At 42.3% G+C, this 14,704-nt stretch overlaps 1 protein-coding gene across 1 annotated transcript in view; it reads right to left on the bottom strand.

Moving 5' to 3' along the window:
* The window catches only part of LOC146719158 (Golgi apparatus protein 1-like), a 28,490-nt gene that overhangs the window by 3,676 nt on the left and 10,110 nt on the right, over positions 1 to 14,704 (bottom strand). Inside the window, exons 4-25 of the mRNA XM_085460931.1 lie at positions 14,464 to 14,679; positions 13,576 to 13,779; positions 13,305 to 13,376; positions 12,968 to 13,154; positions 12,313 to 12,530; positions 11,880 to 12,001; positions 11,076 to 11,177; positions 10,200 to 10,353; positions 6,894 to 7,031; positions 6,566 to 6,652; positions 6,388 to 6,450; positions 5,601 to 5,714; positions 4,935 to 5,023; positions 4,698 to 4,815; positions 2,866 to 2,958; positions 2,611 to 2,748; positions 1,928 to 2,051; positions 1,693 to 1,835; positions 1,420 to 1,521; positions 1,201 to 1,308; positions 631 to 751; positions 194 to 300 (exon numbers count right to left, since the gene is read on the bottom strand). Coding sequence (XP_085317057.1) covers positions 194 to 300; positions 631 to 751; positions 1,201 to 1,308; positions 1,420 to 1,521; positions 1,693 to 1,835; positions 1,928 to 2,051; positions 2,611 to 2,748; positions 2,866 to 2,958; positions 4,698 to 4,815; positions 4,935 to 5,023; positions 5,601 to 5,714; positions 6,388 to 6,450; positions 6,566 to 6,652; positions 6,894 to 7,031; positions 10,200 to 10,353; positions 11,076 to 11,177; positions 11,880 to 12,001; positions 12,313 to 12,530; positions 12,968 to 13,154; positions 13,305 to 13,376; positions 13,576 to 13,779; positions 14,464 to 14,679 — 2,820 coding nt within the window. The remainder of the gene's footprint in view (positions 1 to 193; positions 301 to 630; positions 752 to 1,200; positions 1,309 to 1,419; positions 1,522 to 1,692; positions 1,836 to 1,927; positions 2,052 to 2,610; positions 2,749 to 2,865; positions 2,959 to 4,697; positions 4,816 to 4,934; positions 5,024 to 5,600; positions 5,715 to 6,387; positions 6,451 to 6,565; positions 6,653 to 6,893; positions 7,032 to 10,199; positions 10,354 to 11,075; positions 11,178 to 11,879; positions 12,002 to 12,312; positions 12,531 to 12,967; positions 13,155 to 13,304; positions 13,377 to 13,575; positions 13,780 to 14,463; positions 14,680 to 14,704) is intronic.

Here is a 14,704-nt window from a genome sequence, read left to right as displayed (position 1 = left end):
TGCGTCAGTGTTTGCCTGGATAGAGTGAAGTATCTTTACACTAATAGAATGATTAGTGCACAAATGTTTTGAGGTACTCACAGCAACTACATTACGCAACCTAACAACTCTTCCTCTGATGCTACCTGTGTGTTGGCATCAGGGTGGAAGCTCTAGTCCCAATTGTCACAGTAATCCAACTACTGATGTTTACCTTTGCAGCATAGCTCCACATGTCGATGCGGTCTTGAAGCCTCTTCTTACACTCAGGCTGAAGGCGAACTCTCTTGTCCTGTAACGCCTCCATCAGACACGACATCTCTGCATGGAGAGGGACAGAAAAATCTAGTTTTGGTGACCAAACACAGTAAAAAGAATCTCAGTGAAAGACATTCAAACCCCTCAGCCTCCTAGTAGAAGCACCTATGGTACCAATTTGAAAATCCTATGTTGCCTGATTCTTGAGTTTTTGTTGGCATGACAACAATGATACCCCATGAGCCTTTCAGGCTGAGGTAAAGATGGACAAGCAAACTTTATTAGTAAACAGTCATTGATTGGGAAGCGGACTCTGATTAGAATACTTTCTTGACTCCATCTAACCAGCCTGACAGTTTTGCACAAGAAGAAAGATTGTGTGAAAGCACCCACGTCGTCCTCTGCCCGGCGTGATGGCAGCACAGTGGTGTTTCAGGTCCAGAGCACAGGCTGTGTGGAGGACCGGGTCCACAAAGATGTCTGCCTTACTTTCCTTTAGCATGTTCAGGACTTCCTGCAAACACAAACAAATAAGGGATATGTGAGTTTTTACATTAGAATTCAGTGAGCATTTTTTTTGTTGCTGTGAAACCTAAACAAACACACCTAAAAACAAAAACATACAAGGTTACCTGAAAGTGTAACCAGTAGCTTTTGGTGGCTAATGTTAGACTTTTTTGCTAAGTGTGCCAAATTAGCTAATGAGAGTTTTCAGCCGTTTTCCCTCCTTCTTCTATGATACTATGAATGAAAATAATGAGATCATCTAGAAGCAACAGTCACAGTGACGCTAAAGTTTTCATTTGTGTGTTCAGACTTTGGCTCCTTTCATATTTTGAAGCCTTCTGAAACATACTGTACTAGTACAGTATTCTACACACTGCAAAATGTCCATGATATTTTAAAACCAACAGAAATATGCTAATAATCAAGTTCATCTTATGTTGTACTGTGGACACGTACCTTTTTACAGGCTTCCTGTCTGATTTTAAGCAGGTTGACTTTCAGACACTCTTCCACCTGACCAGTCTGCTCCTGGGCAGCCGCCTCCTCTGCGCACAATCTGGAGATCTGCAGAGGGAGAAAAAAAAGGAGGAGAGAATTGTTCATTTGTTTGTCTTTGTGTGTGTGTGTGTGTGTGTGTGTGTGTGTGTGTGTGTGTGTGTGTGTGTAAGCACGTACTTCTTCTGAGCAGTGCATCTGCAGCTGTCGGTCCAGTCTGTAGTCGAGCGCAGACTCCTGGAGAATCACTCTGATCTGGTCTTCGCAGTCTGAAGACAATCTCTAAAACAAACCCCGGTCAGAAAACACACAATTTCACAACAATCAATCACCATGTTATAGATTTTCGTCTTTCACAACACTGTTGAAAGGCATACACTACAACTTACAGCAAAAACAATGTCTGCCTGTATCTTTGAAACAAACACGACCTTAGTAGAGTTGTGCTCTAACCTGGTCAGCATATTTGAGTTTGAGGCAGGCGATGACCTGACCCTCCAGTTCACCGTCCTCGCTCGCTTTGTTCAGGATGGACTGGCAGAACTTTGGGATGTCGGCTCGACATGCCTTCCTCAGCACTGGGTTCAGACGGTAATCTGAAGGGGGAGGAAGAGAAGGATGAGGACAGAGGACGCTACGGTCTTTTTTACGGGACTCTGTGTGTGGTTGTGTGTGGTTCTGTGAATACCTGTGTTCTGTGTGATCTGCCTCTTGGTGATCATTTGTTTACACTTGGGATCCATCAGCTCACTGTTCTTATTCTGCTTTAGACACTGGAGCACATTCCTGGCATCCGCTTCTGTACAGAACCGCTGCAGGAGAGAGTAATGGTGTTTGTACAGATAATGAGATCTAGGAACACGCTGACAATTACTCCAAAAAGACCATAAAGCCATAGTTTAGTCACACTGTGTTAAACAGTTAATGTGAGGCTGTAAAACTGTACATATAAAAGTAAATATGCAGAAAAAGTAACTGAAAGGTAAATGTGTGCAAAATCACAGGAAGTCCAGAACGTGGGTCATCTGTGAAGAGGAATTAAGTCCATTTACTCATTTCAGGTTGTAAAACACTCACGTTTTTACTCCTTTAAATCTTTCTTAAACATATAGCTACTTTTTGGTTTACAATTTATATAAAGAATATGTGCTAAGATTATAAAATGTAAACCACTGCTAAAATTAAATCAGTAGAAGTTTCCTATCAAACTATTTCAGCAGGTTTTGCAGCACAAAGGTATAGATGAGAAAAAACTTTAATAAAAGAGTGAGGTTTCACAACTCTCAGTCAAAGACACAGCACCACAATGACAGAATTCAGTCCCAGTGCTTTTCCCCACGATCTCCTCTCCCTTTTTCCTGCCTCCATCACCTTGATCATCTGTTTGCAGACTCTCATGAGCTGGTAGTCGAGCTCGGGGTCGCTCATCTCCACCTCCTGCAGTCTGAAGATCCGCTGGTGGCAGCGCTGGCTGAGCTGCTTCTTCTGCTCCTTCAGACACTCAATCATCTGAGTAGGAGCAGAGGGCCAGGACGAGTGAAGACGAGAACGATAAAGAGTGGAGGCAAACAGCAGAAAAGAACAATACAATGCTTCTATTCTTACACAACACTCTGCATTCCCTACCTGAGCGTTACCAAATGCTACGTTGGGACACAGACGACTGATGTCTGACTTGCAGGGCTCGTACAACTCTGGTTCCAACCGAATATCTTCGGACTGAATGAGAGGGAAAAAAAGGAAACTTCAGTGTTTTTCTTAGAAAAATTTTTACAAAACTGATTTTTGACAAAAGTAAAAGTAGAACCAAAGTAGAACCTGGTTTTACAGATTAAATGTCCCGTGGTGCTTTTCTGTATCACAGTTCACACAGTAGTGTGTTATTGTCTAGTTTTATAAATCCTAAAAAAACTTATGCTTAAGGAAACACTAACTTTAATGCTGGTCTATAAACTGTAGGACTTAAACATTACTTGGTGGTTCTATAGTGTCGTAGTTTACACATTCCCTTAATGAGGAAAAGATCCCTAGTCCGATTCAAGATGGAGACACATGTCCCTTTTGGGTTGTGTCATAAAGGACATCTAGTGTTTAAACCACTGAACAGCCGGAAGTAGCGGTTTCTTATCGTGAGATACTGATAAGAAAAGTTATTTCTTATAGCGACATTCCCGATCAGTGTTGACCAGGAAAGATCAACTTTGCAAGATTTCTTTCATATTACAGTAAAACTCCAGTCACCAGTGCTGCACTATGAACATAGTAAAAAGATGGATTTATCCTCCTTGTGAAAAGTGAAGTTAATGCAGATGGGCCTCGGGTAACTCCCATGGCTACAAAAAGACTTCCAGTTGTATATAAGGATTTCTCTATGACCTCAGTAAACACTTCCCAGCTTATAGGTTTATAAGCTCAGCTCCTGGTTTCTAGCCATATTGAATAAAACATTAAGTTAGTGAATTGTGGAGGCTGTAAAACTGTAAAGAGTCCGATACGAGTCAGTGAAGTTCACATCTATTTATCTGGAAGGTTGCATGTCTAACCTGTTGCTAATAAGTAACTGCAGCAATCCCGGCAATAAATGTGCACGTTTATTCATGTTTTTGTATGTTAGAGCCCTGAGTTCAGGTCAGGAAATTCGGCTTGCGGTAATGAAGAGGAGGCTTGCGGTCATGTTACCTCTATGCCACACTAGCACCTACAAGTTCTCTTCTCCTCTGCCTTTGGTGTAAAACGTATGCGGCTGGTCTCTAGACACATACATAAAACATCTATTCAAGATGATGGAGCGCATTAAGGGAGTTTTTCCTTCCCACTGTCGCCAAAGTGCTTGCTCATAGGGGGTCATATGATTGTTGGGTTTTTCTCTGTATCTATGAAGCGCCTTGAGGCGACTTTTGTTGTGATTTGGCGCTATATAAATAAAATTGAATTGAATTGAATTGAATCTGTTTGTTGGAACATGTCAATGCAATAACTATATTCGTTAGCGCAACACTATTTTTTTCTATTAAGCTACTTGTGTGTTTCATATATGTTTCAATGTTAGCTAATAGGTGTCACCACTGTTTTGACAATAAGGAGGCTTTTGACTTTTTCCCACACTGCAGGTTTATTGACCCATCCATCAAAAATACGTGAAACTGTCTGTACATTTTTACACTTTCATGTTGGCAACAGTGTGAGGAGCAAGTTTACAGTCATTAGCTAATTAACCAAATTTAAAGATAATCCCGGCTGAAGACACTTCTATGTTGGCTTCACTTTTTATACCTGGATGCTATGTCCATTTTTATATACAGTCTAAAATTAAGTTTAAAGTGCTGAGATCAAATGACATAAGCAAAACATTGTGTTGTCATGGATACGTTAGGGGTTAGGTAACACTGTGGCTGGCAGACTGTCTGAAAGAAGTCTGAGTGTGTTTGCATGTGTGCGTATGTGTGTGTGTGTGGTACCATCTCCAGCTCCTCTACCCGCAGCTGTTTACGACATTTCAGAGACACCCTCTGCTCCCTGGCCTCCTGCAGCGTGTCATTCCTCACTGTGGTGCTGAGGCAGATGACAACATCCACTCTGCAGGGTCACACAGAGAGTCACTTATGTCCAATTAAATCAGTTAAAATGTTAAACTAAAGCTCAACCTCAAGGAGATTTTGCACTATTCTCATTGGTTAGCAGTCATAGAGTCTCACTTTTTCTTGATGTTTGGACACAAGCGCAGAACATCCTCCTTGCAGGCCATTTTGAACTTATAGGAAAACCGGAAATCCTTCATTTGAATCTGAGAGAGAAGCACAGGGATACTATGGTGATAGTATTATCCTTTTTTCGTTTTTACAATTATTTGCATTTATTTCATTCTTGTTGTCACTATTGTGTAACTCAAAAACAATATTCAAATATTAAAGCTTCTCTGAGTCTATCAGCTCTTTGAAGATAAAATTCAAAATCAAACAATAAATGGCCTGTATTTATATAGCGCTTTACTAGTCCCTAAGGACACCAAAGCGCTTTACATATCCAGTCATCCACCCATTCACGCACACATTCACACACTGGTGATGGCAAGCTACATTGTAGCCACAGCCACCCTGGGGCGCACTGACAGAGGCGAGGCTGCCGGACACTGGCGCCACCGGGCCCTCTGACCACCACCAGTAGGCAACGGGTGAAGTGTCTTGCCCAAGGACACAACAACCGAGACTGTCCAAGCCGGGGCTCGAACTGGCAACCTTCCGATTACAAGGCGAACTCCCAACTCTTGAGCCACGATCGCCCCGAACAACAAGAAAAAGAAACTGGTATCACAGAGTAAAGAGAGAAACAGAGACAGAAAACAGAATTTCATGATCACTCACCAGCTGGAAGTGTGTAACCCCAACTGCACATTTGTCATTCATCTCCTTCTGGTGTTTATTCTGAACCAAACACTCCATCAGATCACCTGTGTCGATCTGGTTATCAGCTACATCCTGCACACACAAATAACAATGCAAACATCCAAAATCTTTCTATTTACGTGACATTCAGGGACAACAACGCACAACACCACCACAGTGTCGTTGTTCAGTGGAATAAATGAAAATGCTCCGACTATACTCCGGAAAATAAATACACGGCTCAAAAAAACGTTCCTTCTTACACAAAAGAACAGATACTGATCCTGTTGATGGGTTAAGGACCTCCTACAGTCTTGTCCAGCTCTCTAAAGTAATTGTCTCTCTTCTGGATTAACAACCCTCTGAGCTATTAAACTAACCAGACCAATATTCTAGAGTTTTCACTGACTTGATGCTATAGTCTAAATAAAAAGTGTTCCTTTGATTATTTTAACGTGTATATTCTTGAGGAACCACACTGAATAACATTTATTTTAATGCAAGCAACAGAAAAGAATGCATTAGTGTTGGCCAACCCATGTGTAGGCATGAACACAGTAAAAAAACAAGACCAAAAGCACTGTGAGCAACTGAAACATATGTTTACGTACCCTGCAGATTTTTAGCATTTGAGGTTTGAAGACAAAATGTTTTAAAGTCTCTTTGACACAATACCCACTCTACATAACTTCACAAACGGGCATGCAACAGGTTACCGCCACCACTTTTCCCTCACGTGTCCTAAGGTAAAGTCAAATATGCTCACGTGGCAGTGTGCCTGAATGACGGGCTCACAGGCTCTGATGAGGAGAGCGTCGATCTGGATGTCCTGAACAACGAAACAGACAGCAACGGGTCATAAATGTGAAGGTGAGACAAGAATCACTTGTGTCAACACTGTTTCTCTAACAGCTCCTGCCTGCTTTCGGTTTAGCTTTGCTAACCTCTGACTCCAGCTCTGTCAGGTTGCCCACGACGTCCTTGCAGCCGGAAACTAAGTCCTCCAAATGATCCTGCAGACATTCCAGCTCCTGGACAGAGGCACACATTCAGCAGCAAGAACAAGAGCATTTCAACCATTACTGTGCGGCAGCCCCTAATGTGTGAACCTCTGCATCTATAGGCCGGTTTACATGTGAACTAGACTAGTCCCAGTATTTTCCAGCCACAGGATTTATGACACTGTGTGCACATCAAAGACCACAATCTGCCAGAATGGCGTCAGAGAACTCTAACAGATATAAGCAGCAGTAACGGCCGCTGTGTGCTCACCTGTCCAGCATCTGTCTTTTCGCTGCACCACTTGCCGAGGTCGGTCATGCAGCGTTTCTGCAGCTCTGGGTCCAGCTTCACATCCAGCGCCCTCTGGTGGAGAATCCTCTGAACTTCCACCTTACAGTCCCGAGATAACTGCAAACAAACACATACATCACTGGTCACAAGGTTGAAACACACACCCATTCACAGTTTTCTTCTGTGAGGACCCATGATGACGTGTGGATGTGTATTAAGTAGTTTAGTAAGTGCCAGGTTCTGATATATAATGAACATTATTGTCACAATCATTTGCCTTTTTTCCCCAACAGAACTGCACAGACCCTGCTGGCAGAGAACACCCTTTACAGGGTTTTATGTTTGGCGTTGTAGTTGGTTTGTTATTTGTTTGCTTACATTCTCAGTCTGCTCAGTTAGTCTCTCTGGTTGGGGCCTTACCCGGACTTCCAGTTTTTATCATTATCGTGTTATTTTGGATGGAGGAAATGGATAGCTAGTTAATTAAATTAAATGAAATGTAGATTAAATGGGTTTCAAAGGGGTATAAATTGTAAGCTATATGTAGCTCACTAGATTAAAAGGGGGTATTATGCATGATTCATAGTTAAAAACATGGGTATCTTACACTGGGTGTTGATGTAGCCTCTCAGTTCATCGTCTACCTGATGCCTCTCACAAACAGAAGATTTAAACAGCGGTTGGTTGCTCTGAGATCATACAGAGCCGGCACTGTGCAAAAGTCCTGAGCCACCCCTCATTTCTTTGTATTTTGCATCCAAAGTGAGTTTCTTCTACTTTTAAAAAAAAAATGGTCCGGAGCAACAGTTCTCCAGCCTTTCAGAAGATCTTTGTTTGACTTCTGCTGCTTTTCCCCTCATTTTTTATCCAGTTTTTGTACAGTCTGTTTTCAGAGGACTGTTTTTACACCTAACTCCAGGCCAATTTGAAATTGTCTCGGAATGGTGTGAAACGTGTCCCTCAAAAAGCTGAGGAAACTAGTGGCAGACCTAAAAAAATATCTACAACAGACAAACAATATAAGTAAGTCATGTCCTTAAAGAAGGGGAAAAAAACAGCAAAGCACCTGAGAGAACTGCCCACAAAGACTAGACTGACTGACTGAAGAAGGTGGCCATGAATTTCCATTTATGTTTATAATACTTTACTGGACCAGTTTCCCATTAACTATGTGAAGAAATAAGGGCTGCTCGAGGCTTTTGCATAGTACTCTATAGTAGCAGTCTGAACCCTGAGCTTGGGATTGTTTGTACTGATCGAATTTTTTGGGGAACTTTAGAACTATACAACACAAAATAAGGAAAACCATATGACCTGCACTAAAGTACTGTGTTGCAGCGCTACCTGGTGACCAAGAGATTAAAGCCCAGACTTGCTATACCAGCTAGGAAGCCAAAAAGAAATCCCCTCTGTCATCTTGTAAATCCTTATTTTCAATAATCTGTCATTTTCAGGAAATTTGATGAAAAAGCTAAAAAAAACTGTTACATTCCGTGAGGCTGTGGGAGTGTGTGGGTGTGGTGTTGTCCTCTCCCTCTCCTCCTCCTTTTTCTTGCCCCTCCCCCTTGTCTCTCTTTGCCCCTGCCGTCTCCCTCAGGAAGCAGCTGCTGCTCGTCTGCCCTCGTTTATCACCAATTACCTTCCAGAGGTGATATAAGCTGGAGGAGAGCGGCGCGTTGGGTGGGAGAGGCTTCTGGTGGATTTCCGCTGTGTGGGTCTGCACGAGGTGTTGGAAAGGGCCCTGTGTGTGTGTGTGTGTGTGTGTGTGTGTGTGTGTGTGTGTGTGTGTGTGTGTGTTTTTGACCAGCCCACTGTGTGTGGTGAGTGTGAGTAGCTCTCAACTGAGCAGTTGAAAAATCTTTAAAAACCTGAATTCTCCTGGTTACTCATGTACTGATTTACAATAACACAGCCTGCATTGATTGAGGTCACCATCCCCATTCACCGCAGACTCTGAATGTACCACGACGCATTACTAACCTCGAGTGGCTTTTTATCTCTGTGGAACGTTTCATGCTGCCTACAGTAAAACTCTATCACGAAGCAGAACTTTTCTCCATTTGTAGAAAAAACGCATCATTCATGACAGCATTTTCAAGACAGCGCTTTCAACCATGAGCCAATCTGGATGCATTGCTTTTAAAACACGAGGGAAGTTAAATCATCACAACATGGACTGAATATGAAGCACGATTTGAAGCATTTTCTTTTGCGCCAAGTTACTTTTCAACTGCTGTTTTTTCATTATTTTTTTAAACTGATTAATTTTCATGACAAATATTGATCTTTAGTGTTTATCTGTTTAGTGGCACCACTTGTTTTCCTGCAGCTGCTCAACAGTTTCAAGTTTTAATCCAAGCGTGTTTAGCTTGCCAAATGACTGTGCATTTACACACGTAGTAAAGGCTCTTTTGTGTGGATGTGTGAAACAGCTAAAATGTCCCACTTTTCTGAACTGGCGCTCACACTGAAGGTTTGTGACACATGCATACACCATGATTACTGAGACCATATAATTATATCAAATCAAGCTGTCAAGGGTCTTCTTTATAATCAGTATAATTACTCAAAATCAGGGCGAAGTGGATTTCCAACTCATTAATTTTCAAAACAAAGCAGAGCAGTCAGGGTTCATCATTTGAACTACTGAACCTGTGACTTAGAAGGGTACAAGCCAGCACTTCAGTAGCAATTTGTGTCACGAGAGTGAACAACTAAACTGAATCCTGCTCCTAGATTAGCTTTCATAGTTTCATGATGGATTTTAAAATGTGCTCTTGTCCTCTGAAGGACTTGCTTTTACCATCTATATACCAAAATTAAGAGCACTTTTGCATTAGTTTGGGTGTCTTTTAATTTTAGGTTCCTGTAGCGTCGGCAAGATGCTTAAGACCAAAAGTTCCAGATACTTTTCATAACTTAATGCAGACACATCATCATTCACACTTTTAAACATTTGAAGTTCCATAGAAGTAAAGTTTGACATTAGACTGACTCTGATCATGCCCCGAGTTGTTCTAGCGCCACCACGGGGTTAACAGTTTGATTCAGCCTCGCTCCAACCATCACCATTACAATCATCATCCAGTTAACTCCTCACCAGGATCAGTACGAGCTGATTTAGGTAAAATCAGAGTTCTTACCTGCTTTTCAGATTTCGCCTGTTAAATTTAAAAAACAGAGTTATGCCTGTTGCTATGACCAAATATAACCCTGAACCAACCAAAATATTATACCTAAACAGCTTAGTGCGGTCTAAAGTGTTTGCTTCTGCTGTCAACATACCCGTCTTCCCTGCTCCTCTGTGCGGTAGGCATGGCGATAGAGGCAGGAAAAGACAGCACCCGGTGGCATCACCTCGTTGGTCTCGTTCCAGCCGTGTGTGTGGCAGAGGCGGGCGGCGTCAGCCTGACATTTCTTATAAAGGATGGGGTCCAGTCTGGAAGACAAAAGCTTAATGGATACTAAAACACACCCACAAAACAGACCTCCTTCAAGTCCTGTTTCCTGCTGATTCAAGTCATTCTATTGTACAGTTTCAGCTGTTTTTTTTTTTTTTTTGTTTGTTTGTTTGTTTTTTTCATGTTACCCATCACTACTCCCAAAATCATCAGCCTGCCACATTTTCTGATACACTACATGGAAAAAGTTACTGGGCCACCTGCGCATTACACCTACAGGAGCTGCTCGGGCATGGAATCCCACACCACAAAGCTCCCAGCACTCAGTTTTTGCGCTGATGTTAATGCCAGAGGAGGTTTGCAATGCTACAGTTTTTTCCTTAGCAGAGCGCTGGTGGTTTTTACCCACTGTGCACCTTAGCACTCTTTACCTTACAATATGAAACAACTTGAGGTGAATACGGCTGTAATTTGGTGCTATATAAATTAAACTGAATTGAATTGAACTGGAACTGAATTGATAGGAAACAAATGCCACAAGTTGACTTGCTGCCATAGTGCACTTCACCCTATTAGAGAACCATGCTTGAATTCAGTGAGCTGTAGAACAACGTCTTTTGCGTGCTGATGAAAAAAAGAGGCTAAGTATCTAGCTGGACTTAATATAAACCAGGAAAACAAGCTTAAACACCAGAGAAAGTTCTACAGCTGAACAATGTCGATTTGTCGCATTCCCATCAGCATCAGCGGGCACACTCACTTCCAGTCTCTGGATATAAAATACTGAAGCTCTAACAGGCGGTGTTCACAGTCCTCCACCATCTTCTCTGTGTACAGATGCTCCATCAGGCATGACAGAATCCTGCACACCGACACACACAGACATACCAGCACATGAATCAGTGTTTACCAGGGAATCCGAAGAATGAAAAAAGGCAGATTTTGAAAGCAGGCGTCCTTCTCCTGCAGGTCTCTCTTGCTGTTTTAAGCCCCCTGTTTTAAACGTTAACAATTACATGTGATGCCTATGGGATAAACATATGCTGTTTTTTTGTTTTTATCAAACTCCAATCTGCCAGGTTAAAGTCCTACGTTTCAGCTATCGCCGCACTGTATCTTACCTGCGACATGGATATTTTCAATCTTTCATGCTACAGTTTCTAAAGCCGAAAAGCAGAAGCCAGGTGCAGTTGAGTCTAAGCTCCCTCTAGACTACTTGAATTACAATATGCTGAATGGTAATTATGTAATTTTCAACACAGTGCGGCTCCCCTTAACTTTAAGCACATACGCGATTAAATCGTGGTCATGGTAATTAAGACTATTAATTTTAGCACTTGTGTCTGTTTTGGTTCCTTTTTTAATATTCTTATGATAAAAAAAGCAGCGTGTCACTGTTGTACTCGGTCACGGTAACAGCAGCAGTGAAAATATGAATGCTTATGTACTTATGTAAGTCTTAATAAAAACTACATTTAAAAAGTATCATCTGATTATCATTTAAAATTCCGATTAAGCTTAACCTGAAAGCAGTTGCATGTGTGGACGTGTGTAACCAACTCACATTGGGTCTCCATTGCGGATGTGTTTGCAGGCAGTCTGGATAACGGACTCGCAGGCCTCGTTGAGAGCCCGGTCGATCCGATAGTCGCCTCCTGGATCAGCAGACTGGATCAGAGTCTGAAGCTGCAGTGAGGAAAAATAATATTCGAATATTCAGGAAATAAATTTAATGGCAAGAAACTGGATTTTATTTATTTGTCATTATTTTATTGACAACCTATCAACCCCCAGTAACTGCAAATCTGATCAAACAAAATTCTGCCCGACATGACATGACAACTCAGAGTACCGTGTCTGCTGTTCGTGAAGTATTTAGCCAATACAAAATCTGAATGTTCTTCACTGACAACAACATTTTTGATAACTAAATTTGCAGTTTTATTTCATGATGACTGATTGAATGAAGGACTGATTATTTCATGCAATGGTCTTACAGCGTTCTGGCAGACGCTGTCCATGGCATTGCTCCGGTCACCACGACCGATTCTCATCAGACAGTGCAGTGTGCGGCCTTTGCGGTGCAGGCCGGAGCACTGGGCCTCGATCTCCGTCCGGCAGTGAAGCACGATCTCCGGACTGAGAGAGAAATCCTCCATCAGCATCCGCCGGTAGTCCAGCATCTCCCCCTGGCATTCTCCGCTGACCGGATGCCCTGCGTAGCACAAGAACCACCTATTACTAACACAATTAACAATGAATGCACATGAAATGTAGATAACTTCACACCCTATTCATTATGTTTGCAATTATATTTATAAAAAAAGAAATACTCTTTACTTAAAGCTGTATTCATTTACTTTTTGGCTACTCTGGGATTTCAAGGTCTCATTTAACAATATATTCCAAATAAATTCTATATAGAGAGTTTAAGTCCACCACATAAGGGTTAAGTCCAATCTTTACTCTAAGTTATATTTTGGTCTCCTCCTTTGTTCACCATCTTCTAGCTTTGTCAATCTAGTGTTAGATACAGGAGATTGATATTAAGAAGATTTTTGCAACCCTGAGTTAATGACCAGTTTTTCTCTAAACACCCCCCCCCCCCCCACCACCACCACCACCACCACCAACAACAACACCACCACTCACCACGGTGCACAGAAGCTTCAAGGCACAGGAGCAGGTATGACAGTCGGGCTTCACGGGCACGCGGCAGGCTGGTGTCCAGGCTGCAGCGCTGCTTCCTCAGGTCCAGCTTGCAGGCTTTAGCTAACGAGTAACTAACTCTGTAGTCCTGAGAGATGAGCTTCTGACGAGTGGTGAGAGCATCACGGCACTTTGAAGGCGAAGGAGGGGAGAAAGGTTATTAGAGACCAAACAAATTCACTAAAGTTTACTCAAAAGCCCTACAGAGTTTCATCAATCACGATCGTGCAGCCCTGTCAGCCACGCCGAGGAACAAGATGAATAAATGAGATGGTTGTACCTTTTCCGACATGGCCTCTTCAAACTTGTGATTGAACAGACACTTGTAGACTTTCCCTTCTCCTGCCTGAATCTGTGGAGAAAAGTAGAAAAGGGTTTCCGCTCTGAGATGTTAAAGGGATTTGCCAGCCCCACACAGCTTGTGTTTCTACAGTTGGAAACCAAGAGAAACCAGTTCATGTATAATTTCCATATTTTCTGAATGCATTAACTGTTTGTGTCTGATCACCGGAAGCATGAACATCATGCAAGCAGCGGTAGAGCCTCCTTACGTTCTGGCAGAACCTCTCGCGGTCGTCTCGGCAGGAGAAGTAAAGGTGTCTGTCGAGGTGAAAGTCATCTGAGGAAAGTTCCGCCACCCGCAGGATCGCTTTCTGACACTCCTCTTTGATTGGATGAGCACGATCCTGTTGCTCCACCTCCCTCACTAACGCCTTCTCGAGACAAGCGATCACTTCACCCTGGGAGTGAATGTCCTGTAAAGAGACATCAGGGATTCAGAGAGAGGGCAATGACACTCTGAATATGCTGATGATCTATAGGCATGGTGTCATAATGTAGTGGTTTACACATTCCATTGGCAAGCAAACGGTTGCTGGTTTGATTCCAGCTGGCTTACAAAATTTTTGCAGACCAAAGAGTGGGTTGACTTTCTCTTCCATATAACGAGAAAGAAATTAATGGGATTTGCAAAAACTTCCAACTATATTTTACCAAATGGAACTTAACAGGACACAATGTAACGTGGGTACAGTACAAGACTCGACACTATTTATATGTTTGAAAATAACAGTAACAAGTGTTGCAAGTGCATAAATGCTAAAAATCTTAGGGTTAGTTTAGCCCGTTTCCTGGGGGTTACTAGGCAACATGATTACAATATAATATGTAATATTGATAAGAACCTTTGTAGGCCTAAGATGTACTTGTGCGCCAATTGTGGACTGTGTAGGAGGACATCATATACAAATGGAGATTTTGTGTATTATAATAAGCACTAAATAGCCTGCACTTGCCACTTGGAGAGGTGGGTTTCCTCTGGTTACGCCACCTTATTATTTTTGTCGTTTAACCCGAAAAGCCTGTAAATGAACCTTTCCTGATTTATGGACTCCATTTTATGATTTATTAACTTCTGCATATATTTGCACAGTCCTGACCTTGTGTCCTATGTTGATGCTGCCGCAGCGCAGGCTGTTGATATCTTCTTTGCATTTGTCCATGAAGCCACAGATCAACCTGTAGTCGCTGAAGATGATGCTGGTCATCTTGGTGATATACTGGTTACACTGGTACTCACTGATGTTAACACGGTGATCCACCAGGCAGGACACCAGGTAGCCCCTCCCTCGCTCCACCTCATTACACTCCTTTATCTGAAGGTGCAGAACATTTGACAGG

Source organism: Copadichromis virginalis, linkage group LG1 (assembly GCF_057382275.1).
Source record: "Copadichromis virginalis isolate Kocher_CV1m ecotype Utaka linkage group LG1, C_Virginalis_male_GT1.1, whole genome shotgun sequence".
NCBI classification, from domain to species: Eukaryota; Metazoa; Chordata; class Actinopteri; order Cichliformes; family Cichlidae; genus Copadichromis; species Copadichromis virginalis.
The sequence above is the reverse complement of the archived record's forward strand: the minus strand, read 5'-3'. Positions and strand labels throughout refer to the sequence as shown.